Consider the following 27083-nt stretch of genomic DNA (forward strand, 5'->3'; position numbering starts at 1 on the left):
TCCACCCACCTAAGACCACAAGCAGCAGAAACAGGATTAAATACTCATGACCTCCCCCCACACACACACCTTCTATGAGGGAATGCTAAAGGCTCCACATGCAAGGGTCTCGTGAAGGTAATCATAGCAGCTGATGTCCAAATGACAGTGGCCACTCATGAGCTGATGACAATTCCATAACACGCTCCATCCGGGGCAGCATTCATCGGTCTCTCGGTGATGGCTTCTGCTCCCTGGCTTATGATTTCACTTTGTTTGCCGTATAGCATCAAACGAGGACTCGGTGAGATACGACACCTCTCCAGGGCCAAAGAAGCCACCTAGGAAATCTCCGGTGGGAAGGATGGGCAGTTCTGGAGCTGAGTGTGGTGGCGTACTCAAGGCTTCACACGCATACCGGCCCCACTCACCCCTGAACCCTCCATCTGGCTTCCCAGCTCTTTGGTACACAGAAGTTTCCCATTCCTTCCCATGTGTCCAAACTTCCTCCACAATCTAGGAGGGAAGAATTCAAGGTTCTTCTAACAGCAGTTTAACTCCCCGGGGATTGCAATAGGCACTTATATTTTAAAAGGTGATGAAATACTGTGCTTTTCAAATGCTTTCCAGGTCCCCCTTGAATGACATCTCTCCTTTCCTCCTTCACAGTAAAAAAAAAAGGTTAGGGTGAGATGTGTAACAAAGGGGATGTCAGAAGCAAAAGGGAAAAGATTCAAAAGGCTATTCCCCAAAATGCCTTTCCATATTTACCGAACCCACTGCATTGCGCTGCCATTTCTAGTGAGACAGTCCAATTATCATCTGGCCCTCACTGCCTCCTTCTCTTCTAGAGCTTTGTCTCCGACCCTCAGAGCTGTTTCCAAGCTCTGCTCTGATGGTTCCGTATGTGCAGCACACCCCCCCCCCCCCCCCCGGCAGTGCAGCACCCCCGCAGTGCAGCACCCCTGCAGTGCAGCACCCCTGTAATGCAGCACCCCTTGCAGTTAGTACACCACCCCTCCAGTGCATCACACCCTCCTGAAGTACAGATTCAGCTGTGCTCTGTCCTCCAATACACCCCTCGACACTGACTGGGTCCCCGCCCTCTCTCTAAGCCTTGACGCTGTGCAGTTTTGCCGTCCTGTGTGAGTCCGTATTCTCTGCTTTCTATGACTCTGAACCAAAGGATAAAAGTGTGTATGAGATGAAATTAAATGGGGATTTATCTACTCATGGCCGCATCCTCAAAGTGAAAGGAAATAGGTTTGCCAGCCACTTCAATGACCTTGATGTCTATTCTGGAAAAACGTCAAGAGCACATTAAAAACGGAGAATGTAATTGCAAAAGCACTTTCAACCTCATGCCTCCCTTCCTCAGCTTTCTTCATGCTTATAACACATCTGTCAATGCACATGTACACAGCCACACACAGAGCTGCCTATGGTTTGCGAAAATGAGCATTTACGCAATCTAGAGATCTCTGCCTGCTCTTTCTAAAGACTGCACCACAGCCACACCACAATTCATCCAATTTCACAGACAGGAACTCACTTTATTTCCATTTTTTCTGGGTGTTTGTTGCTTTTTTGCCACCACAGAAATGAACTGGCAAAATCCCTTCAGTATATATCTTGGGGTAGTCACCATCTTACAGCAGGGTGCCAGGGCCGAAACAGGACGCTGGGACATATCTACTCACACGCCCGCCCGCCTGCCCGCCACAGCCCTGAACTTCAAAGGCAAATGAACTCACCCGTGTGTATACAGATCATCCATGGAAAGATATGAAACAGCAAACAAGGATCTATCCTGTGCTTTCTAACGAGGAGGAAGGTGCAGCCCGTCTCTGTATGTTGTACATCACTCAATAAAAATATAAAATTCTCCTTAAACTACTGAGTGGGGGAAATCAAAGTATAGACTATGCAGAATCGTCTTTATTCAATTAAATGGTGTAAGGCCAAAAGTGTATAGAATTTAGCTTCAGCTCCTTATTCTGACACATGTTCCTTCCCTCAAGGACCTCAGAGTCCAATAAAGAACAAGGCCTGCACTATGCCAGATAAGCAGGTGTGGCATGGAGGGGACCAGGTGGCAGGGTGGCACTCTGGGAGTGACACCTGCAGGCCCCCTTAGCAGCTGCCTCTGTGGTAAGCAGGCCAGGCACCAGTTTGTCTCTTGGGGCTGGACTCTTTTACATAGAGGTTAAAGGTGACTCTTCACTTTTTTTCTTCCTTTATAAACATTTCTGAATTTTTCAAGGTTTCTAACATTGATATAGTTTCCAGTGGGAGCAAACAAAACAAAACGAAAGGAAAAAAATGCTCCTAAGTGAATGTTTCTAAGCTTAACAGTTAAAGCCCTAATTGAAATTCTGGCTATTCTCTCAGTCTTTAGTGAATGTTCAGATGGAGCTGGATTTTGGGGGGAGTGTTGGGGGTTCAGAGTGTTCAGCACATACAAAAGGAGCTACAAGAAGTAAAGGAAGGAGGCAGCACAGCAAGGAGCAGGGGTCCACCCGGTCGCACCCCACTCCAGTCCCCAGCTCTCTCAAGCGTTCAAAAGGCTCTGCAGTTAACCAAGGATCAGGAAGAGCTTTCAAAGGCTCCAGCATCAAAATTCTGTGAGAAGGTGGAATCCTAAAGATATAGAGCTTATAGGAGACTGGAAGCTCGCTGCAAACATGTCCTGTGAGAAACAGAAGGGTCTAGCTCCCTGCTCCACCTTTTCCTCCTGCTCATGAGGAGAAAAGTTTAGTTCCATTACACACCTTGCTCCAGGCCTAAAGGCAGCAGAACCAACCAGCTGTCGAGTGCACTCCTGAAACTGTGAGCCCAAACCCCCTTTTCTCTTTGAATGCAATTCGGGATATGTTACAGCAGCAGAGCCAGCTAACACACATCTTTCTAGAAAATATGTAGAGTCTTGACTAAGGAACACACCACGAACACACTCTTACTATGATAGAGCTGTATTCAAAGTGAATGGCACAGACTGCTCTGTGTGGATTCTGGCAGCCCCAACTGATTATAAAAGGCTTCCTAGTGGTTTCTATAGTTACCAGGAACGCAGCATTTCCAGCTAAGTAACTGTTCTTTCTCCAGATGTTTCTTTTGCAGGACATTCAAGAGCCATTTGGGAGAGACACCAGGAGAATCGATTCTAATCCTCAAATGCTCCTATAGATACTGTCAGGTAATGAACAAAGAGTTAACAATAAGACCTGACTGTGCCCAGTATCTATCGTGTGTTTTAAATCCTGAATGTCATCACCAAGTTCGGAGCATCACCAAGTAACCGTGCACGGGAAGTACTCATTCTGTTTCCACAACATGGTAGGCTGAAGCCAAGGATTGTCTTTCACTGCTGGTTCCGTAAGCAAATTCACATAAAACACAGTAAAATGTGCTCAGTAAGACCAAGATCGCATTGCCCAAAGCGAACCGTTCAGAGCAACATTTGCTCACTGGCTGCTGATGCCTTAATTTCCCTACAGGCACAAAGTCTCCCATCTCACTGCCAGAGACAGTTCCTGGGCCTTGGTAAGCCAGTATTCTAAGCAAGTGTCACCACATTTCAATTCCCTGAACAGAGGGAACCTGAATTAAGCCTCAGGTACTACAACAGCTCCTTAGAATATGCTCGGCTTGTATGCTTTCCCTTCCTCCCACTGTCTTGCTCTGCCTGTAGTGTGTGTGTGTGTGTGTGTGTGTGTGTGTGTGTGTGTGCGCGCGCGCGCGCGTGCGCGCGTGCGCTATAAAGAGGAGCCTGACAGACTGGTGACTTGCAGACATATGACACAGGCATTAAGGAGAACCATTAGACCCAAAGTCTACGTGCCTCCTACAGTAGACTGTGGAATGAAGTGTGGTACAGGGTTCTTAGTCCTGGCTGTTCTGTACTCCCTCTGACAAATCAGCGATTCAGAACAGGATCCCTTTCTTTCTGACAACAATTAGTATCATATAGTGTGTGTGAACAGAGCTGGGGGCTTTGTTTGTACTCACTGCGTTCCTCATAGTGCCCGTGGTGAATCTATTATTCTCACTTAAGAATTTAAAAAAACAAAACCTGAGGCTCAAAAATGCTAAGTAACTCTGTAAGATTGCATAGCTATTAGGTAGTGGGAAAAGGATGTGAACCTTTAATACCACAGGCCTCTTCACCAATACTTTACATAGTGTGGCCCCAGGGACATCAGCAATAACCCCAAAGTGCTTTCTGACAAAGCACTCAGTTTAACCCACTGTGTTGGTACTATACTGGCCAGCCGGAGAAAGGCAACCCAGCTGTTGATTTAACAAGAATTCAAGAGGTCTGGCAATGAGCCTAGTTCAAGTGTCCAGAGCCATGGACCCACACACATTGCTGTTTAAAACCTTAGGGGAACCCATCGCTCCAAGAGTCCTCCCCTGGAGAACAGCAAAGTAATTTCACAACTATTTCAGATTACTGAAGACCAACAAAAACTGCACATTTATCTCCAACAACAACAAAAGACTGACTAAACTGTCTTTGGTAGAGGGAATTATGAACTGTTAGGCCCTTAATAAATACTTGACATTAGAAAGCAAGTTTCTTAAGAAGACATGTTAGAAATGGAGGGAGCAGGCAGCACACTCTACCTAGCAGGCCACGACAGTCAAGTATCTGTGCCCCATCAGTGAGTCACCGTGTCATGACTTTGTATTAGCACACAACCAAGTTCCCCCGGTGGATCCGCAGCCTACGTCTTTACACTCGGTCCTCTGACCCAACTATCAAGTGTGCTTTCAAAGGGCCAGAACGAGCAAACAAAAATGGTCAGTGACGTGCACAGGCAGCCTGAGAATTATTCCTAGGGAGTTTCACCACTGTTTTGAAATGTGAATAAATTAACAAAGTAATCACATTGAGGGGCAAAGCATCTACTGAGGTGTGTACTCACTTTCAGCTGCTGATTCAAAGAAACAATTCCCCACTACACATAGTCATACCTCAGCTAATTCACTGAGTTCAAACACACTTAGAAAATAGAGTACAAAATTGTACTGAATTGTTACAGAAAAACAAAACTGACCTACATTTTAGTTAACTAACTTGAGCTGAATTCTATTAAAAACAAATCAGGCAGAGCATAAATGAAGAAGAAAATACGCCAAGTGCAAAACGCTGTGGACAAGCTGGGGGTGAGGGGGCAAAAACAAGCTGCAGGCCTGGAGAGATGCACAGCTCCAGAATAGGACCCGAGTTCAGTTTGCAGAACCTTTGTTAGCTGCTCACAACACCCGTAACTCCAGATCCACGAGATCTGACATTTCTGGTCTCCGAGATCAGCTGCACTCAAAGACATTAACCCACACATGTATACATAATGTAAAAATCGAATAGATCTTTAAAAACAAACTGGAGAGTCAAATAGGGACTCTTGACATGAAGAAATAAGCAAACTTATAAGGAAGGTCTCAGAAGGGGCAGATCAGAGAAGACTACTCACCCAGTCTGCAGATCCCTTGAGCCCCAGGCTTCAGATTACAATCAAGCCCTATTAGCTCCTACTGAAAACTAATTAGCTACTGAGTTATCTTCCAAGTCGGATGAGACGACCAAAACTGGGAAGATGTTCCAAGACTCTGGTATATGACTCACAAGCATCATCCACTTCGCCCCCTTTCCCAGTCCTAAACTCCAACTTAACATGGACTCGTACAGACCACAGTGACTTTCCAAATTCTCGAATAGCTGTCCATTTTCAAGTTCTTGAGTGCTTAAAAGTCAGGACACTTCGGCACAAAAGTTATTTTCAAGGATGAGGGGCAGGGTGGGAAAGCAGGGATAGATTCACAGGGTGGGGAAAGACAACACTCCCACCTGGCCATGCTGGGTGGGACAGGTGGAGCTGTCCCCTGTGCATGATGCTTTTGGGTTTGCCACAGGTCTGACAATAGTCAGGTCTTCAAATACTATGATTTGCCCACCTGGCCCTTCCATGACTTTGTGGCTCATGGTGGAGTTGACCCACCCACAGAGCAAGCACAGCCACCCCCACCTGGCCTTTCTTGAGGGCAATGGCCACCACACCCCCTGTCTGCTCCTTGACATCCTCCCATGAGTCACAAGCCTGGCCTTACCCAGAGCTTCCCCTCCCTTTCACGAATTGCCAACTTTAATATCTCGGGTCTGGCTATGGCCTCCTACGTGGCCTCACCCAGTGACAGCCAGTTCCACTTTCACTCTGACCACTCCCTTCTTCCTGAATCCTACAAGGTCTGACCCCTCCTATAGCCACCCACCAGTCTTATAAGTGGACCTGGTATCCACACCCACTTCTCTCCATTCCAAGCTTGGACAGCAGACCACTCCAAAGAAAATGAGAAACCAAGGCTGGCTTTGATCTTTACCTTCTCACACTCCTCCTGCCCATCCTCAGACTCTGAGCCTGGTAAGCATTCCAACTGAGAGTCCCCATTACGGGGACTCCCCCAAGCCCATCACTAGACTCTATCCCTGCTTTGCTTCCATCTCTAGCCTGTCTCCCTCAGCTCCATCCTCGAGCTGCTATTAGGACATGGTTTCTAAATGCACGTCTTACAAGACACTCATTCACCCACAGAACCAACAAAAGCCAGACTCCTTTACCTGCATTCTAGGCAACCCAGGACAGGAATCCAGCCCTCTCCTTAAGCAGACTGTGCCTTCACTCCTGGTTCTGCAGTGTCCCCTGCCTTTTCCCAGGCTGCCCAGGACCTCCAGGAAGAATCTGTCTGCTGCTGGCTCCACAAGCCAGGCTTCTTCACAGCCGGCTCTACTCAGATGTCTGATTCCATACTAACCCTGAGACCCTGGAAAAGAGCAACTCTCACATCCTCATGACCGAGTAACTCACATCCAGTAACACAAAGATCACAAGGCCACCCCTTGTTGGACCTTCCTAATTAACGTGAAAAAGCAGCCATCTTTGGAGTCTGGCAGACTGCATTAACCTCAGCCTAGTCTTTTCCTACCTACACCCTCAAAAAAGCCTTCAGTGTCAAGCCCATATATCACATGGAGCTGACCTAAAGACGGAATTCTGGGTAAGTGCAGCTAGAATACTCCCAGCAATTAGTACACAGCTACTACTGGTATTTCAAAAATATAACTGTGGTTTCACTTAACTCTTTCCAGAGGGAGGGCAGATTATCTGGCCTGTGGACAACAAAGGCAATGGCTTCAGAAACACTTCCTGCCTTTTGGCCATTTTGCTCCTCATTAACACCCCTGCTAAGAGGCAAGGAGGGGCGGAAATGTCCTTCTGTCAACAAGACTAATGATGTGTTACCTCTGACCCTCTGCCAGCAGGATCTGCTGACTCAGCAGCACCCACCCCCCCAACCCCCCACCCCCCCACCCCCACACACACACACAGGTGGATAGCAAACATTTGCTAGTAATATGGCCGCCTTGGGCCAGTGCTGCATAAAGCAGACAGCAGACAGACACAGGCTTTGCAGAAGCAAGAGTCATCGGTCTTGTACTTGTTGAGATTTTTGTCAGCTTGACAAAAGCTAGTCACTTGGAAAGAACCTGAACTGAAAAAATGCCTCCATCAGATTGGCCTGTAGACAAGTCTGTAGGGCATTTTCTTGACTAATGCATGAAGTGGGAGGGCCCAACCCTCTGTGGGCGGTGCCACCCCAGGCAGAAAGTCCTGGGTTGTATAAGAAAGCACAGTGAAGCAGCCGTGGGAGACAAGGCAGTAAGCAGCACTCCTTCTTGGCTTCAGCTTCAGTTCCTGCCTCCACAGCCCTTCCCTGAGTTCCTGCCCCAGCCTCCCTCAATGGGGCTCTGTAACCTTCAGGGCAAAACAGATGCTCTCCTCTCCATGTTGCTCTTGGTCATGGTCTGCACCACAGCAACAGAAAGTAAACTAAACCCAGACAATCCTTAAAGACTGCTGGAGACACGACAGCTTAGGAGGCAGGATCCCAGCATGGGTGGCCTAGAATACAAACTAAGGTGTTTGTTTATCTGCACTACTCCATAAGTAAATAAATAAAGCGCATTTTTTCAGTACAATAGGTTTCATTTGTGTGTGTGTGTGTGTGTGTGTGTGTTTTCCCGGTGATTCAGGCAATGAATGTCCTCATTCAGAGCTGATGACAAGCAGATAGAAAACAAGCAGATGCACACCTAAGTGTCACTGTCACACAGAACCAGAGGCTGGGGAAGCAGAGACATGGCTGTGGGCTAAGGTGGCTTGGGCACAGGACAGGTGCGTCAGGAGCAGAAGCCGAGGGAATCCCAAGAGGCACACGTGAGCTGAGTGGTCTGGGTATTTTATGATATCCTATTACTTAATTTCTGTTCTCTTCAGAACTCCCCGGCATTTGGTGAGAATAAACTCCAGGGAAAGCTCTACATGCAGTCACTGGTTTGTGTTTTGTATATTCTCAAAAAGAAATCCTTCGACTAAGAATTCTCCCTCAACAGACAGTCTCCATGTTTTTGGCAGAAGACACAGGGTTAAGTGAAAGGGGAAAAGCTACCTGCTACTCCATGATGAAAAAGCATAACCCCCTCCCCCCCCCCCCCGCAGGCTCAGCGGGTATGCCAACTACTCACCCGCCTCCCATAGGCCTCAGCTCAGACACAGCTGTGCACCTACATACCGTTCCTACCCTCCTTTTGCCCACCCCACACCTATCCACTCTCATCAAAAGTGGGATGGAGAAGCCAGGCACTGTTCACCCTAGGCTTTCTCGTGGCTACAAGCCTATGACTTTGCCATGCCTTCCCTTTCTGCTTACGAGGCCACCATGCAAAGCAAGTGACCTACTGACCTAAAACCACTCAGGTTGTGTGTCGTCACCAAAAGCCTCTTTAACCAGAGGCTCTCCAGCGGAAGAACTTCTGTTACTTGTAGTCCAAAAGCATCCGGCAGGACCAAGTGCGTGTGTGAGTGCCCGAGTCCTGAAACCATGATGTACCTGGTGCCTCCCCCGACCTCAGACATAACCTGACACTGCAGAACACATAACCTTCTTTAAAAAGTCAACCAAGTACTATCACAGGCAAATATCCTCTGCCGTGTTTACTTCCCAAAAACATCTTCCTGTGATTTCTCTTTTTAGCACAAGCTACTAAAGAAGAGTCAAAGGAAGGGAAAGTTGGAAAGCTGAGGTCTCACAGCTTCGTCTTTAGCCATTGGGCAATCTCAGTGGATCACAACAGGTATAGAAAACACTGGGCAGAGCTGGGCAGAGATTGCAAACACCTTTATTTCCAGCAGGTAGAGGCAGGCAAATGGTTGAGTTCAAGGCCAGGCTAGGCTGCAGAGAGAGTTCCAGGATAGCCACAGTTACACAGAGAAACCCTGTCTTGAAAAACCAAGGGGTCAGGGTTGGAAAGGGGTAAGGAAAGGAAAAAGGAAGAAAAAAAGAAACCGGGCACATGTCACAGTCCCAAACCTTGCCATTTTAGAAGCAAGTTATGGAAAACAGTGGCACGTAAAAGTAATGCGCCACTAGGTAAGCTGAGTGGCTGGACTTGAAACATCCCCTATGGGTGTATGTTTGGTCCCTGGATCCACAGTGAAGATTTTCTGAAAGCTGCAGAGGTTACAGATGGAACCTGGCTGGAAACAAGGGGTCACTGAGGCCTATGAAGGGCTTCCCCCAGTCCCTGACTCCAGCATTCTCTGCCTCGTTACCTCCACAGCGCCTCCTCTCCCGTGAATCATACACCCTGCCATCCCGCTCCAGCAGAACAAAATCCTGAAACCGGGAGCTGAGACAAACCTTTGCTCAAGTTGTGTCTGCCAGGTATTTGTCATGACAAATGCGATGGGAGCTACTATAAAATATTCATTTTATTCATTCATAGCTCGAAATCCAAGCAGTATCAAAGTGTGTGCATTTCTAGGAAGTACATTAGGACCCACTTTATGATTCAAGCAGGCATGGTCAAGACTAAAAGCTGTCCCAAACCAATTTCTTGATTTCATGCTAACAGTAGTACAACCCCGGTCAGTACCAGCAGATACAAGGGAGCAGCGCTCTAAGAAGGCCAGTGCTGTGGCTGCCATCACTGTTTCTAACAAATGTTCCTTTCCGTGAAAATGGATAGGAACTCAAATGTAAGTTACCTCCTGAAGGTGAGAGAGCCCCAGACCCAGGCCGCCACTAATCTCTGAGATTATGCATGAATGAGCTCATTAATACACGGTGACCTGATTCGGAACATGATCTCTCAGCTCAGTGCTCTTTTTCTTAATGATACAAAAACAGCCCAAACCTGAGTCTTTGTTGCCCTGTGCAGAACAGATGGGACCCCTGGCTCAGCAGTGCGTTTGACCTTGAGGCAGAAAGATGCAGTGGTTAAAAGCCCCAACTCGGGAGACCCTACATCTTCAAATGCCAGCTCTGCTCTTTAGTAGTTGGGTAGCAAGTTGGGAGGGGGGGTGTCTGTGTCCCCAGTGTCCTCCTCTGTAAGGAAAAGCTACTTATGTGAAATGAGGACATGGCTGTATGAGGGTGGGCATATTAATTACAGGAAGAGCTTACACAGATGGAGGGAGGCACAGCACCCAGAACACACTCAACATCTCTGTAAGTCTCATCACTGGGCTCCCCCTCCTTAATTCTAGGTCTCCTTAAAATCCCACCATGACTCGAACATTCGTCTGAGTCCTAAACAGCCAAATCCACTTATCTGGTCCTCTGCAAACCAGCAAGCTCTCACACTCAGCATGTGCCATACACCAACTGGTGACAAGTGAACCTGTCACCTCTGTTCCCATTGCTCCCCCTTCTTGTGCCAGGACTCTAAAGCACCAAGCTCATCCTCTGCTGTACTGGCATGGTGGCCTACTGTGTGTATCAGGTCAGTTGTCACTCTCCTGCAGGGGCCTTGTGAGAGACGGAACCTCTGCAGACTTACTCCTGGCTGCAGCTCTGTTTGTTTATCTGGCTTACCTGAAGGTGCCAGAGACAAAGATTCAATCTACCCTGCTGGAAAGGACAAAGCCTGCCAGCACAGCCTGTACTCAGTAAGTCCTGAAGCAGGGAAGGAGGCAGAGGACTTGCTGGGATGCCAGGAAGCCCAGCACCAACATCACTATTCCTCAGGAGCACGGAGCCATGAGCTGACTGATAATCCTAATGATCAATCCCCAAACTACAGTTCCCAAATATAGTCTCTTGGTTACCAAGTCAGCCTAAGGGAGCACCACCACCTCTGACTTGCTTGAGCTAATGTACTAAAGACGCACAAAGTCCTGGCCAGATTCCCCAGATCCCTGCAGCTTTAAAGACTAAGACAAGACAGGTAAGAAGCATTCAGTATTCAAAATGAAATGTGTGGGCTGCGGAGAGATACGCAAGCACACGTGTGTGCATCTGGGAGAACCAGAGAAATCTGCTCATCTTTCTCATTAACTGACTCTGGGAATCAACAACTGACCACAGAAAGATGCTCATTTGGAATAGCTTTGCCTGATTATCAAACCCTCGTTTATGATAACTAAACCTAGATCTGCAGTCCCACTAACTTCACTGAGCACCTCCTAAAGCACGTGTGTGATAGGCCTTTCCTAAAGGCCTTCCGGGAAGATCAACTTGTGAAATTAGCATCTAAGAAAGTCAGAACACAAAGAGACCTTATGTTATCCACACCCTCGACCATTCATATAGGAGAACTGGTCAATTCATGAGAGCCTAAAGTTGTCCCCTAGGTCAGTGCTGGTTTTCCTCTGCCACCATGGAGCCATACATACAACAGGGACAGCTGACAACACAGCTTAACCTCCAGGCTCTCATTTGCAGTCAAAACTCACCCTGTGTGTATTTGTATGTGAGTGAGTGAGTGAGTGAGTGAGTGAGTGAGTGAGTGTGTGTGTGTGTGTGTGTGTGTGTGAGAGAGAGAGAGAGAGAGAGAGAGAGAGACATACACACAGACATAGACATACAGACACACACACAGACAGAAACAGACAGACAGACAGAGAGACAGACACACACAGAAACGGGGGAGAGGGGGATACACAGAAACAAACAGGAGTGGTATAGATCAAAGGGCAACTTCCAAGAGTCAGTTTCTCTCTGCCTGTGGTTCTGTCTGAAAGAGGTCTTGTTATTTCCTGCTGTGTGTGCCAGATTAGCTGGCCAGCAAGCTTCAGGAGATCCTCCTGCCTCCACCTCCCATCTCCTGGCAGAAGCTCACTAGGATGTAAGCCATAAGTGCCACTGCATGCCCAGCTTTTCATGGGTCCAAACTCAAGTGGGAAGGCTTAGGTGGTAAGCACTGAACTATCTTCCCACCCCTCCAAACCCATCGTAAACTTCACCCACAAGGGTCACAGACATCTCAAGAAAATCACCCAAGTATATAGCTTATGTCTTCTCTATGCTAGCTGCTTTAATGCACAGCGGAAACAAACACAAAGCCTGGGGGTTGGGGAGGGGTGAGTAGGTTCCATCACTTGCTCTGAAGGAAGACAGGGATGTCTGCTGCAGTTGAGAGTGGTTATCAGTGGACTCCAGAGCCCACAGAGGAGAAGGCAGGCAGGCTTCCCAGGAAAGGCTTCTCCTGATCTGCCCAGTAGGATCAGAAGCCGTGGTCCAGGCAATAGAGAGCAATACAGCAGCACAGGCTCAGTCCCTGACATGGTGGGACACACCACGGAACGGTGCATTAGTGACTCAGAGCAGCTGGCTCTTGTGCAGTGCAGGTGTAAGGTGCAAAGGGGGCAGAGAAAGAGGATGACAAGAATGTTGCCAAACTTACCCTGCAAGTGCAGGGAGGCCACCTGGGAGGCACCACTCTCCATCTGTGTCCTAGATCACTCTCACCAAGTAATGAGGAAGAATTCAAAGGTGGGAACAATGAACGTCTTTGGGCCTCTGTTACTAAACAATATAGATGAGGATAAAACTCTATTGTCTTTTTCTATCTGCCAACTACTGTTCTATTACTGTACAGGTGTTACCCCTGTTAATCTTCACCCAACCTTATGAGGTGGGGACTGTTGTTCCTTTGTTTCCAGAGATGATCAAAATGAAAGGCAGGTTCCCTGCAGATAAGCTGCGTGTGTAAAGTGTCTGGACTAGGACAATCTCACAACTGCCATGTATACTTTCTCCTCAGGGCAGAGAGTCAGGCCTGCACAGACGGACAGCGGATGGGCTGACTCATACGGCCGTCAGACCAAGTGGATGCCCAAGCTTTGTTCTGCCTCTATCCCCCGTGACACTGTCACCTTGCTCTCCAAAGAGGACCATGTCAACTCAGACTCTTTTCTGCTAACCCAGCATCGTGTCATCTTGTGCCATCTTGTCAAAGACAGCTGACTGCGGCGCCCCGTGCACTGTCAAGTCCTCTGAGCTCAGCTGCAGAGAAAGGCAAAGCAGGGAGCTCTCCCAAGGCAGAGACCGGCACTTGGTCTTCACCCCACAGGACCGTCTACATTAGGAATTCCAGAATGCTAAACTTCTCTCCCTAACTAAATGGTTTTTAAAGAAAACTAGAACAATTAATGGGTGATATCACGACAAGATAAATGGGTTTCCTTCTAAGTACACTCCCCAACAATAATTTGAGTAAACGTCCTTCAAGGACTCCAAGGTATTTTAAACTACACATACACACACCATTAGATCTTCTAAAATACCACATGCAACAGTAAATTACCATTCCTGTCCACTAAATTACATCTAAGAGAAAGTTAATGGACATCCAGAAGATTCTTCTGTGTATTTACTAAGGCCTGACCCATGATTTCACCACCCTTCATGTAGGTCTCGAGGCAGAAGACAAGCGTCCTTTTAGCCCTGCTTGGGACGGAGATCCACACCTGTCAGCCTTGCCCGTGACCTCCATGGCCACTGGAAAAAGTCGACTGCAGCTCTCCCTAGCTGCCCATCACATACTGCAGCCCTTCATCTTCCATGCTCCAGACTGTGACCATTAGTACCGTTGTCATTCTATACGTCAGCAGTGTGTTAACCTCCCAAATTCCAAGTCTACTGAAGCTTCATGGCACAGTACACACACACACACACAGATGTATTCATACATCTCACAAAAGCAGAACCCACAAAGTCACCAGGGTCACTATGGGTACACTTTTATAAACGTGATGACTATATTTACCAGAAAATAGAAAATGGTACACAAGTTCCTCCTACCCACAACACATCTGAGTGGCCATTTCCCTCCCAATGCAAAGCCTACATACAAAACTCACAATGTTTTAGCTGAATGAAGGTGCCCCACAGTGACAGGAAATAGCAGCAACATAATAAAGACAGGCCCAGTTGGGTCAGCGTGCCAGGAAGGTGATGTGGAGACTAAGAACTCCAGGAGTGAACATCTCAGGGCCTTGTTCCTATTCTTCCTACAAATAGCACCACCGTTCCCCTAGCTACACCATGCAGGAGATCCTGACTCATCTCCCAACATCATCCTCTGTACCCCCAGAAATCACCTTCCTAAGGTGCCCAGCAACAGCCTCTGCTGCTCACAGGGCAGCTTCAACCGCACTATAGTGTGGCTGCTGGCCTCCACCCTCAGGTGGCCCTTCCACCTCTGCACCCAGTCTTCCCTTCTTCCATCCCACTCTGAATCGCCTCCTCTAAAGCTTTCTCTCATTTCTCCCAAAACCATGAAACTCCTCAAAGCTCTATCAGCCTCCAATAGAGGATCCTAAATGTCCCCACTGCCAGCCTTTCCCACCTCCCAGGCAGAACACTCACTGGGGGTTGTTGGGGGGTGAGTCAAATGTTCACACCCTCTTAACTTTCTTCAGTATTTCCCTGCATTTGAAAAACTGAACGTGTAACGGCTACCGTGGTTGTTACACTGTGTAAGAAAGATGATCTGTGTAAAGAACTTACTACAAAGTTTGGAACTTAGTGAGTGAGGGCTGGTTGTAACAATCATATTATAAAATGCTTCTTAAACTCTAATCGCCACTGACCCGGGAAACTGCAGTTTCTCTAGCTTGATTTTCTCACCTCTGAGCGCAGGGACTGAGGAAATCTATGGGGAAGGCGAGAAGCAGCACAGAAAACAATCAGGAAGCAATGAAGTGCTAAACTGTGTAGTAATAGCAGGATGTCTGGGAAATGAACTGCTTCTCCAGCTGGAGAAATGTGTGCATCAGTAGGGAGACATTCCTTTCAATCCCCTTGTGCTCACACTCCTTAAATATCTAACTGGTCTTTTATTGAATGACTGAGTTCTGTAGTATACACTCATTTAAGTATATAGGTCTAGCATCCCTCTGCCTTAGCTCTTACATAACTGTGAAGTAAAGCAACTCTAAAAACCCAGTAAAGACAAAGAAGGAGACCGCAACGATAACTTGATATCACTCAGCAACTGAATACTTTTGTAGATGCTACCTGGCTGCTCACAATGTAGTAGGCAACATTAGCCAGGTGCAGGTCCTTGGGTTTTAATTCTGAGTCACTACCCCAGAGGCTGTTACCCGTCCACTCTCCGTCACCTCTCTAATGAAGCGCAGGAGATTCTCTTCTCTTCCAACTCCAGACACCGCCCGACTCTCATACGGCTACATCTACTCTTCCCTCGATACTATCAACAATGAAAGGAGGGCTCGGTAAAGCTCTGCAATAATCACTCGTTTATAACGCCATCTGGACGTTGCAGGATGTATGATTTCTCTAACTGCTGAAAGCCATATCGAAATTTAATTTGGGTTTAACAAACACCTTAAAGGGGGAGGGGCTCTTTGGACTTCAGTTAAGAAACACGATGAACAGTTCTTGCCACAGTGTTTAGAAAGATCTCACACTGACTGCGGTCCTCTAACCCTATAGAGCAAGCAGTACTCTTCACATCTGCAGAAAGTAAGGCTGGAGGAGAGTATCCAGGAGGAAGAACCCTGTCTTCAACTATCTAAGTCCAACATATGGGCCACGCTGCTGTCCCCTCAAGACAAGGCCCAAAGAGCCTTGGTAAAAGATGGCCAAAAGGCCATATGAATCCAGTGAAACCAAGGATGTAGGTGTGAGAGACTGAGAGGGAAGAAGGGATTTGAGAAAAAAACAGGCCATGGGAACAAGACAAATGGGGAGGAAAACCAATCAAAGTTGGGAACAGGGAAGATGGATGCCCAGTCCCTCAGAAATGGAATTCCAAAAAGAAACATCTCTTCCAAAGAAAAGACCTGGCTGGAACACAGCTAACTTGTTCTGAATAGGGATGACAGCCCCTTCTCAGAGCAAGCTACAGGGGCTAAAACTGAAGTCATTATCATGGCAAATGTTCAGAGTACAAGAATCACTTCAAAGGTGGTCAAGGGATGGCTTACTAGTGTCTCCAGACTTCTAAGTCAGGCCACAGGAAGGGATTTATGATGTCAACACATGAGGACTCATTTACTGCTACTAGATTCTTTTGTTGCAGGGACAACAAGCACTTGGGAGACCACAATGTACCACAAAGTGGTCTAGGTGCAACCATGAACACCCCTGACCTTGTGGAGGTAATCATTTAGTTGGGTAGACAGCCTAGGAACACGTAACCATACATGGTCTGAACTTAGGTCATGATAAGTGCTGTACTGGCTGGGTTTGTGTCCACTTGACACAAGCTGGAGTTATCACAGAGAAAGGAAGCCTCAGTTGAGAAAATGCCTCCATGAGATCCAGCTGTAAGACATTTTCTCAATTAGTGATCAAGGGGGAAGGACCCAGCCCATTGTGGGAGGTGCCATCCCTGGGCTGGTAGGGCTGGGTTCTATAAGAAAGCAGGCTGAGCAAGCCAGGGGAAGCAAGCCAGTAAGTGACATCCCTCCATGGCCTCTGCATCAACTCCTGCTTCCTGACCTGCTCGAGTTCCAGTCCTCACTTCCTTTGGTGGTGAACAGCAATATGGAAGGAAGTGTAAGCTGAATAAACCCTTTCCTCCCCAACTTACTTCCTGGTCATGATGTTTTTGCAGGAATAGAAACCCTGACTAAGACAAATTGGTACAAGCATAGTTGGGTATTCCTGTGGCAACCTGACCATGTTTGGGGAGGACTGGAAGGACTTTGGAACTTTGGGCTAGAAGAGCCATTGGCATATTAAGAGCTCTGTGGGATATTTTGTAGGAGCTTGGAAGATAATGTTGATAACAGTATAGAAGATGGAGGCCTAGCTTGTGAAATTTCAGAGAAAAGATTAAAGATTCTTATCCGGGCTGTTGCTGTTTTGATTGTGAAGATTCTGTCGTTTTGGTTAGCTGGGGCTGAAGAATCAGCTGTGATTAACAAGATACCAGAATTACTAAAGCAAAACCTTTGCATTACTGGAACTATTGATGCTGGTCAGCTGGAGCTAAGAAATTAGTGGTGACTAAAAACAGACCTGCATCATTGAGGTGAAATCTTCTGGGAAGTGTTTTCTGGGAGCTCAAAGAGGCTGTGTTCCAGAGATAGCCAAGGTTGTACCTGTGCTGTGGCTGCATTTGGTACTCTGTAAGAGTCACCCAGGTGGAACTGGTTTTGAAGGCATGAAGGGGTCATGAAGAGCAGCTGAGGCTCTGCACTGTGAGAGGCCATGGAAGGCCACTGGTGAAGGTGCTGCCTCAATTGCAATCAATGCCCCAGGACAGCAATGTTTTGGAGTTGCCAATGCCATGAGATGATCACCAAGAACAGCAGCGTCAGTAGTGAACAGGCAACTCAACCCTTAGAGGACAACGTGTGTGGTATAAAAGGAGAAGTGAACCAAGCCCTTGGAGGAGCCCAGAAGTTTGTGAGTGGATTCCAGACATTGGATGGTTAGAGTTTGATTTTGCTTTTGATTGTCACTGTGTCCTGATATTTTTCCTTCTTGAAGGAAGAAGTGGAGTCCACAGCTAAGTAAAAAGACTTTGGTTTTTAAAAACGGACTAGATATTTTAAAGAGATGTCAATTTTAATATGTAAGAATTTGTAAAGACTGTGGGACTCTTAAGGTTATTTAGATCTTGGGGATGAAAAAGTAAGAGTTGAGGCTTAATAGTGTGTTTGTGTGTCAAGTTGACAAGGGGTCAATTGTACTGGCTGGTTTGGTGTCAACTTGACACAAGCTGGAGTTATCACAGAGAACGAAGCCTCAGTTGAGGAAATGCCTCCAATGCCTCCATGAGATCCAGCTATAAGGGATTTTCTCAATTAGGGAGAGGGGAGCAGCCCATTGTGGGTGGTACCATCCCCGGGCCTGGTAGGGCTGGGTTCTATAAGAAAGCAGGCTGAGCAAGCCAGGGGAAGCAAGACAGTAAGCAACATCCCTTCATGGCCTCTGCATCAGCTCCTGCTTCCTGACCTGCTTGAGTTCTAGTCCTGACTTCCTTTGGTGATAAACAGCAATGTGGAAGTGTAAGCTGAATAAACCCTTTCCTCCCCAACTTGCTTCTTGTTGGTAATGATGATTGAGCAGGAATAGAAACCCTGACTAAGACCTGCCCTAGAACTAGAAAACAAATAAGTCAGGATGTGAGAAAGAATGGGGGGGTGGGGGGGGCTGGTGTTGGAAATACTTTCATCAGACAAGCAACAAAAGATTAGCTAAAGGCCAAGAAGAGACAAGAGAAAATTCTAGAAAAGTAACTGTTTGTTAAGCAAGACCTCCTGGGCACCGGGCTGGGGCTCAGAACTTGCAGGAGAGAACAAGGACATGCAGGCACTTCAAGGAGTTAAGAGATTGCTAGTGCAGACAACAAAAGAATCTAGCTGCAGGGACAGCTGAAGCCAGATGAATCTAGCTGCTGTCAGAATGACTGTCACCCAACCAAAGGGGAGGGTCCTGACCCTCGACCTACACTGCTGAAGCTACCACAATGCTCGGCTGCTTCTGAGGTAGTGGATTAGGTAAGTTATTACCAATATGTCTGTGGCTGGTGAGTCAGCTGATGAAATGAGGTTCCCTCTCCACCCTACACTCACATTAGTATTTAAGTCATCAGTCTCCCCACAAGACTGGGAACAGCTCATAAGAATCATAGCTTCTTCAATCTCTACATTCCCATTAACTAGGAAGTAATGGTATCTCAATAAATGTTTAACAAGGCCAAGTTTAAGTCACATGGCTCAAAAAGGAGGGACTGAATAGCTAAGGTTTCCAGGGTGTGAGAAACAGAACAGGCCAGACTCTTTCTGTGTGTTCAACGTGATTGCAGTTGTCTGACTCTTCGATAAATGGAGTTAGCCAGACACCGCATCTATCTAACAAAGTGCAGAGCCCTGAGAAAACTCTGCAATTCTGCGTCTCAATTTGTAAATGAAACTGCTGGAGCAAATGAGAGGTTGCAGACCTTTCAGTGGAGAGGAGGTATCTATCATTATCCCAAAGCCTACTGTCCAGGTAGAGGGTGCAGGCCTCCCTCCTGGAGGTGCTCCCAAATTATAGGCAAGAAAACATACAGCTGGTACGGCCATCACACTAAGAACCTTTGAAGCTTTCCAGCAAGAGGGGTGAGGTGGCAGTGAGCAGGCAGGAGCTTGGAGCTAGAAGCCAGACGCACCAGTGAGCAACAGTAATGAGTTACGTGATCTCAAACACGAACAATGGCTAGCACAAAGAAAGACTGAAGGAAACAGACTCTAAAGGTAGTTGTTCCTGTCTGGCATGTATAAACCCAACAGTCTGGGTGAAATAAGACCGAGAGAAATCCATTTTACAGGGCCTTGGTGTAAGGCTAGTGGAGCAATACTTACCAATAAGGAAGGTCATCCTTGGGTTCTGAAATATTTATTTAGTTTATTTGCAGAATGCCATCAGACAAGTCTGAGTTGTCATTTACCATCTGAAGAAATGCCTGCCACTTCCAAAACTCTCAATCTCCTATCCAGTATTACAGAAGAACTCGCAAACTACAGAAGGGAGAGAATAGCCAATCCAACTCAAAGAACACTTCCAATTCCACACACACACACACACACACACACAAACACTACAGAAAGCACTGGAAAGTCGAGAGCTATTTACTGTCTTTTAGTAACTTCATTTCAAATCCCTTGAAGAGGATTAAGTAACATTTGCTACATTTCAATAATTATACAACTTAAAGCAGGGAGCTTACCACTTAAGTAAAATATAGCAAAGCTAAAAACCAGACCGTGTGTTTGAAAATGCCTGCAAAATAATACATGCCTGAGGGAACTGGATGGTTTTTCTACTGAATTAAATTAAGGGGTGGGAGGGGTGCGCTGCAGAGATCCTAGTGAGGGTAATCTTTGTGATTACACAGAGGAGGCCATGGGAACCAAAGAAAGTTAATTCAAGACGAACATCGCTTGAGATGTTGAGAGAAACACACTTGATTTTCTAAACTCTGCCAGCACTGTAGATCGTTATCAGTCCGTGTCCCAACAAACCAGAAATCTGATCAGAGATTCTTTGAAAATGGCAGGACATTAGCGTTACCAAAGGACAAACAAGGTATTTGCATTCTGAGACTCAGGCCTTTAGGCTCTCTCTGGGCCTCCCCGCTGTCTTCCATTTCCTGCACCTTTGGATTGCCACAGGCTTACTTCCTCCATACACCTGGGTTAGGGATGCGTCCTCTTAGTAAAGCTAAAATCCTGAGGCAAATTCAAGGGTTAAAAGTCCAGCGTCTACCCCAGCCCGGACCCTCCTAGAAGCACAATCAGTAGCTGTCACTGGCCAAGTTCGGTGGGGCAGATGATTAATTTTCGTAAACAACTTTGAATAGGTACGGCATTAGTAATAGGACAGACCCAAGCAAGCTCTGTGGTGGCGGAAAGGCAGCAGCAGGGCTGACTCTCAGCAGGAGCCACTACACGCGTTCATCGCAGTTTCCAACCACGCAACAGGTCCACGCACGCAGTGCCCCAGCCGCGGGAACCTGGGCACCTGCAGCAGCTCTTCTGCCCAGCACCCGATGTCGCCATGGAGCCCCTGAAGCCGAAAAAGCGCCATCTCTCCAGGGCACAAGCCCACAGAGATAAGGCCAGGAGCACATTCCTTCCAGATGCCGAGATACTAAAGCTTACTTTCGCGCTGCTCGGCCCCCTAGTCCTCAGAGACCTGCTTTAGCCCAAAATAAGGAGCTCCGGGCCACTAAGCCCGAGAGAACTGGCTTCTAGCCGATCAGCCCCGGGGCGTGATGGGGCGCATGGTCGCCCCCAGCTGGGAACAGTGTGAGCTACCTGGCTTCTCACCTAACCGGCGTTCAGTTCCCAGACGTGGATCTACACTACTGAGTGGACCAGAACGTTTCTTCACTCGCTAAGTATCTACTTGTGAAATACCAAGTCTTTCGGTATAAATGAAAAAGAACTTTTATTGGAGGATGGGGTTCATCGGGAAACAAGGAGGGACAGGGGCAGCTGAGGGCAGCAGTGGGTCCCCGTTGGCCAGAGTCTCCAGGAGCGAAGCAGTCACGGAAGGGCGCACGGACCCGGCCAACGCGCCAGGTGAGGCGGACACTCACCTCGGGGAGCTCCCGGAGCTGGTTGGCGTCCAGCAGCAGCTCCTCCAGGCTGCGGGAATAGCGGTAGATCTCCTCGGGGACGTAGACCAGCGAGCAGTGGCGCTTGTCGATGGCCTCCACATGACGGTTGCACCGCCACAGGGGAATGCAGTGGAACATCGCCGCCTCCACCAACAAGAGCAGTGTCCCGCCGAGCCGCGGAGCCCGGGGCTCGGAGCCCGCTCCGCCCGGCCGCACCGCTGCTCCCCGCCCGTCGCCCGCTCCGCGCTCGTTGCTGGCCCCAAGCTCGCTCGCGCCTCGCAAGGGCTCCACGGTCCCGAACGTTCTGAGGAAGCCGCGGGAACCCTCGCCGCGTCCCGCGCCGTCGCCACAGCGGAGCGTCCCCTCCCACCGCCCCCTCCGCCGCGCTCCGCTTCCTACTCGCGGCCGCGGCGCACTGAGCATGCGCACACGGCCGCACGCGGAGGGCGTGTCCCGGCCGAAGATGCTCCGCTCCGGGTTTTCCTGGAGACCCGGCTCCCGGGAGGGTCGGGAGACTGTGCTCCTGCGGTCCCCTCCTCCGCGGGGATTAGCCCTGGGTGCGACTCTGGAGGGAGCCGCGCCCCACAAAGGTCCTAAGGAGGGCAGGGACCGAAGGCCGAAGGGAGCAGAACAACTTCGGAGTTTTCATTTCACTCACCCTGCCTTTTTTTTTCTTGCTCCCCTTCCCCAAAACAACTTTCTCTTCCGGGGTCAGGAAGTACCGCCCCGCCGCGTACCTTGAGCCCGGGGTAGCGAAGGAGTCGGTTCTGGCTTTCCGACACTCCCTCTTCCCCGCTCCGCCTGTGCCCTGGGTCCGCACAAACTCGCCGGCAGGCCCTGAGAGCATCTTCAGCGAGCAGGACTCATCTGAGATGTACGCGTCACCTACTTCCTGGTGCCACCAAAAGCATGGATGTCAGTCTTAAAAAAAATCTAAAAGATGCTCCGAGAAGAAAAGAGATGGCAAAGGTGCACTTCTGCACCAGTTCTACCTCGGCCAGATGTTGTGCCTTGGGGGCTAACCTGGACTGAAGTACAGAAAGCAGTGGTGCAAGAAGCCAGATGAACCTCCTATAGCTGGCTCCTGTACTTCTTCGACAGCACCCTGTGTCTTACAGAGGGGAGATTGCAACCCTCGTAGTAGTTTGGGGCCAGGGAGTGACTCTTCCTTTGCTCCTCACGTGTTCCTATTACCACAACCAAACATTTGAACCCCCTTTCTTCTGTTTTCACAGACAGCTATCTTGAATAACCAGTCACTCCTTCATGAACAGTTGTTGATTCGGTCTAGGCCAAATACAATAGGGATAGGCTGCTCTGACTCCCCACCCAGATCTAAAGTCCCCGACTTCACACCGTGCAGAAGACTGAAAATTGAGCTTGCTTAGTAACCAAGGCAGAGTTTGCTCTGAAACTGTTTTCATTGGTCAATACTTCTAACTGCACAGGGCACTTGCTCAGAGGGAGAGGGGACGGGATACATAATGGTTTCATCTCTGTTCGAAATTTTTTTTAATCTTAATTATCAATTAAGAGGGAGGAAATTTGACTTGTTTCTACCTCAGGATTATCACCTAGGCTTGATTGTTACAGCCAGTTCGTAATTCCTGCCACTCTGCCGGCTTCACCTTTAAGCTGACTTGGTGCCTGCATTCTTGAGGAGGACTTTGAGCCTCCACTCCTCCCTCATTCTTGCATTCCAGAGCATGTATAAAACCCATGTGCTGCCACCTCCCATGGAAAACTCTGGTCCCTGATTGAGACATCCAAGATATGTCACTAACTTTGTGAGTTTTTCAACTGCTTTTTTTTTTTAAGTTACAGAAAGCTGACCTACTCAGTTTAATGTTGATTTTTAATAAATACACTAGATTGTTTTAATAAATTATAAGTATGCTTTTTTTTAATATGCCTCGTCTTTTAAGGATTCCAACCCAAATAAGCATTCCTTATTTTTCTCTGTGTAGTGACCATATATCTTCTTATCTCCAAAGCCAGTGTGGCCTTCTGAACCACTCACCTGCTTTGCAGATCCTGAAAACTTACCACAGCCCGGGTGATGTCACCACCAGATCTGAACTGGGTCTACTCTGTGCTCTAGTTTGTTTCCTGCTGGTGGGATGAACCCCATGACAGCATCTTGGGGAGGTAAGGGTTTGTTTGCTTATATTTTCAGATCACAGTCCATCCTTCAGGGAAGCCAAAGCAGGAACTCAAGCAGGACGGGAACCTGGAGACAAGAAATGAGGCCAAGGTCATAAAGGAATATTGCTTACTGCCTTGTTCAACTGTTTTATACCGCCTAGAACCACGGGGCTATGGGCTGTACCAACCACATTGAGCTGGGCATGGTGAAGCAGAGATGGTGGGGGGAAAGTCTTTCTTATTGTCTTGCTTTCTGAGGTTTACTGAGAATGCTTATAGAACTCAGAACCACCTCTTCAGTGGAGGCATATAATTCAGGAGAGTTTACTGCATAAAAGAAGATAACAAATGTAGACATGATTCACCAGACACATGCTGGATACTAAAGATACAGCAAAGGGAAGATATACCTTACCCGGAGGAAGTGAAAACAGTACATTGAGTAGTTGGTTATCTTAAGTCTTAACTTTTTCTGTGGAATGGTATAATTATTACATTTTTAAACTATAAATCCAAAGTGGTATCCAGTAAGATGGAAATGACTGGGAATTTAGAAGTGCGGACATGTAAATTTTAAAATGAAAAACCACTATCTAGCCTGTGGAGTAGAAAAACAAACCAAAACAAAGCCACTCAGGATCCTAAGCGTTAGTCAAGATACATCCTAACAAGTACTCAAGCGTTGCTGACAAAGTAAAATGTTGAAAGCAATATTTAAAACAATTTGAAGTTTCTCTCTGTCTGCCCAAATGATCCAACCATTCAGTTCCTTGGTGTTTACACACAAACAGGTGTGTGCTGCAAGCTCTTTTTCAATATCCACTGTAATTTCCTTAGTACTAGTCAAAACATTGAAACAACTAGATTTTCATCAACAGATTAAAAGTGTAGCCTATACAAACAATGGTAGAGAACTCAACAATAAAAAATAAGTAAATAAACCACTAAAACATGTTAACAAATCTGTCTCAAAAGATCATATCCACAAAAGAAGCCATGAACAGATAGTACTTAGTATATTATGTAATGTATAAAATTCTTTTTTAAAAAATTAAAACTAATATAAAATGATACAATCATTGTCTGTGGCTGCGTGCATCTAGTTTGCATGCAAATGGAAGAGGGATCAGGACGGCAAGTGGCTCAAGAGAATGTGGGAAGGACGGCAAGTAGCTCGAGACAATGTGGGAAGAGATGGAAATATTTAGGTGGTAGTGGTATACATGTGTGCATTTATTAAACTCCTAAAATGGTCTACTTAAAACAGAAACCTTTAACTATACAAATTATATATACATATGTGTGCGTTTATTTTTTTTTAATTAACAAATAAGAGGCTGGCAAAATGGCTGGAGGGAGCAGTTTGAGCACTTGATAAATACACAAACTTGAAGACCTGAGTTTGGCTGCCCAGCACCAATCCAAGTATGGCTACACATGACTCTAACCACTCCAGTTTGCTTGGCTAGCCTGCCTCCCCCTTCCACCACCACCCCCCAAAAAAATACCCAGCAAGCTCCAGGTTTAATAATAGACCCTGCCTCAAGGGGATAAGGAAGAACAAGAGACAGAACACCTGATATCCCCTCCTAGCCTCCTTACACAGGAGTGACAGGGTGATACCCACAGACTTGCACATGCACTCACACACACACACACACACACAGAGAGAGAGAGAGAGAGAGAATGAGAGATAAAATATAGGTAAACGTATCCAACAGGCAGTTGTAAATGAAATCCTAGGCTAAGAATCACATTATGAGAGGTGGTTACTAAGCATCTGCCACATGCCAGGCACTGGGTCACTTTTCTGGGAAACAAAAGGAGTGACAGACCTTGGAGTCTTCCTAGAAGAAAGGCTGTTGTCAAGGAAATGGTATCAAGATAGACGGTCGGTCGTATTCCCTAGTCTAGAAAATCTATCTTGGGCAGTAACACAGGAGTGACCCTCTGAGGATGTATACCCAGATCAAAGAGCTAATCAAATCAAATCATATGCAAAGCTGGACACTGAGAAAACAGCTCAATTTACATACATAAAATACCCAGGGCACCCTTAGTAAATCAAACTCTCAGAATTTAATCATGTGTCTCCAGATTTAAATTTAAGAATATTTTCCCAAAGATTTTAGAATTCAAACCATTCAGAAGTCTGAGGACCTATATAACTCTATAAATGAGTAGCTTAGAATTCAACAATCTTCATCATCAGAAGCAAGGCCGCTGCCTGAAATCTATTTCCAATTAGTGCTTAAAGTCTTTCCTCTTCCCTTGGCTTTTACAGAAATCATGTGTGTGTGTGTGTGTGTGTGTGTGTGTGTGTGTGTGTGTGTGTGTGTGTGTGTGTCCCACACTTGAATATGACAATTCTGGTTAGCAGGCTTGAAGCCTTTACCCATAGACCTGGGCCCCTTTCCTTGTTTTTCCATTAAAACACTTAGCTGAGTTTATACTCAAGTTAGTACAGAAATTGTTGTACTTAAGTTTTCTGTTTTAGTTTTTGTTTTCTGTTGATACCATCTGTATCTCCTCCTTCCTTCCCTTGTAGAACAGTTGTTTCCTCTGAATTCTCTCCAGTTGGACAAAGAGGCAGTAAACAAACATCTCAAGTCTGGAAGACAGAAGTTGAAACATAATCAAAGCTCCCTAAACAAATTTATAGACATAGTAGACAACTGCTGGGAGGGAAGACCGACCAGCCCATCATCCCAGGGGAGCTTTCTCAGACCTACTGGTCTGCTCTAACATTGCCCAGAGCTCCAGGGTTACAGCTCTCATGAGCTCTCACCAGTCCTGGGGTGGGCTTTGGAAGGAAGTAGCTACTTTTAAGTCATCCCCATCCTATAGGGAACCCCCTACCCAGGCTCCTGTTAGTAACCCCAGTTAGAATTCACTGGATCATCAAGTTGGACTCGGGTGCCTTGGTTACTTTGCTCGGCTGTGGGTTCCCATCCTGGGGTAAATACACTTGTGTGTGTGTCTCACTCACAGGACATGTTCTTTTCCTGCTGTCTTGACTGTATTTTCAGACTGCATTTTATGACATCCACTGATGATAGTGGCTGCTCTAGTGAACAGAGTGTACCTCTTACATTTTCACAGTCTGGCTGAATAGAAGCAAAAAGTGTTGGTCTCTTCTGACAGGGTGCCTCTTATAAAGAGTAGGAAATGGCTTGGAAAGGATGCTTCCTTCACACAATGGAAGAAAAGTTCCTAGATGGTACTTTGTTGGACGTGTCCTTGGGTCATGTACATCTATTGTATGAATCTGTACATGTGACTGGTACCTGTTTTGGTTTATTTTTTTTGCTTTTGTTTTGTTTTATTCTTTGTTCAAGTAGAGATCTCTAGGTTTTTTTTTTCTCGTGGGTGTCCTGGGGCACTGAACTTTTATGATGTATATTTCATTAAAAATTCTATAGATGAAGTATGGTTACTCATCTCTATCTATGTAAATCTATCATTTCTCTAATTCAGCCGCAGCATCCTGCAAGAATGAGGAGCAGAGAAAAATGCTTACTAACCTAGACTG

General features: G+C 47.0%; 1 protein-coding gene across 1 annotated transcript in view; it reads right to left on the reverse strand.

Annotated features, from left to right (window-relative positions):
• The window catches only part of LRRC1 (leucine rich repeat containing 1), a gene marked incomplete at both ends in the record, with an annotated part of 106571 nt that extends 85027 nt beyond the window's left edge, over positions 1 to 21544 (reverse strand). Inside the window, one exon of the mRNA XM_080934020.1 lies at positions 21386 to 21544. Coding sequence (XP_080790146.1) covers positions 21386 to 21544 — 159 coding nt within the window. The remainder of the gene's footprint in view (positions 1 to 21385) is intronic.
• Positions 21545 to 27083: the final 5539 nt, after the last annotated feature.

The sequence above is a fragment of the Micromys minutus genome, assembly GCF_963924665.1.
Source record: "Micromys minutus genome assembly, chromosome: 21".
NCBI classification, from domain to species: domain Eukaryota; kingdom Metazoa; phylum Chordata; class Mammalia; order Rodentia; family Muridae; genus Micromys; species Micromys minutus.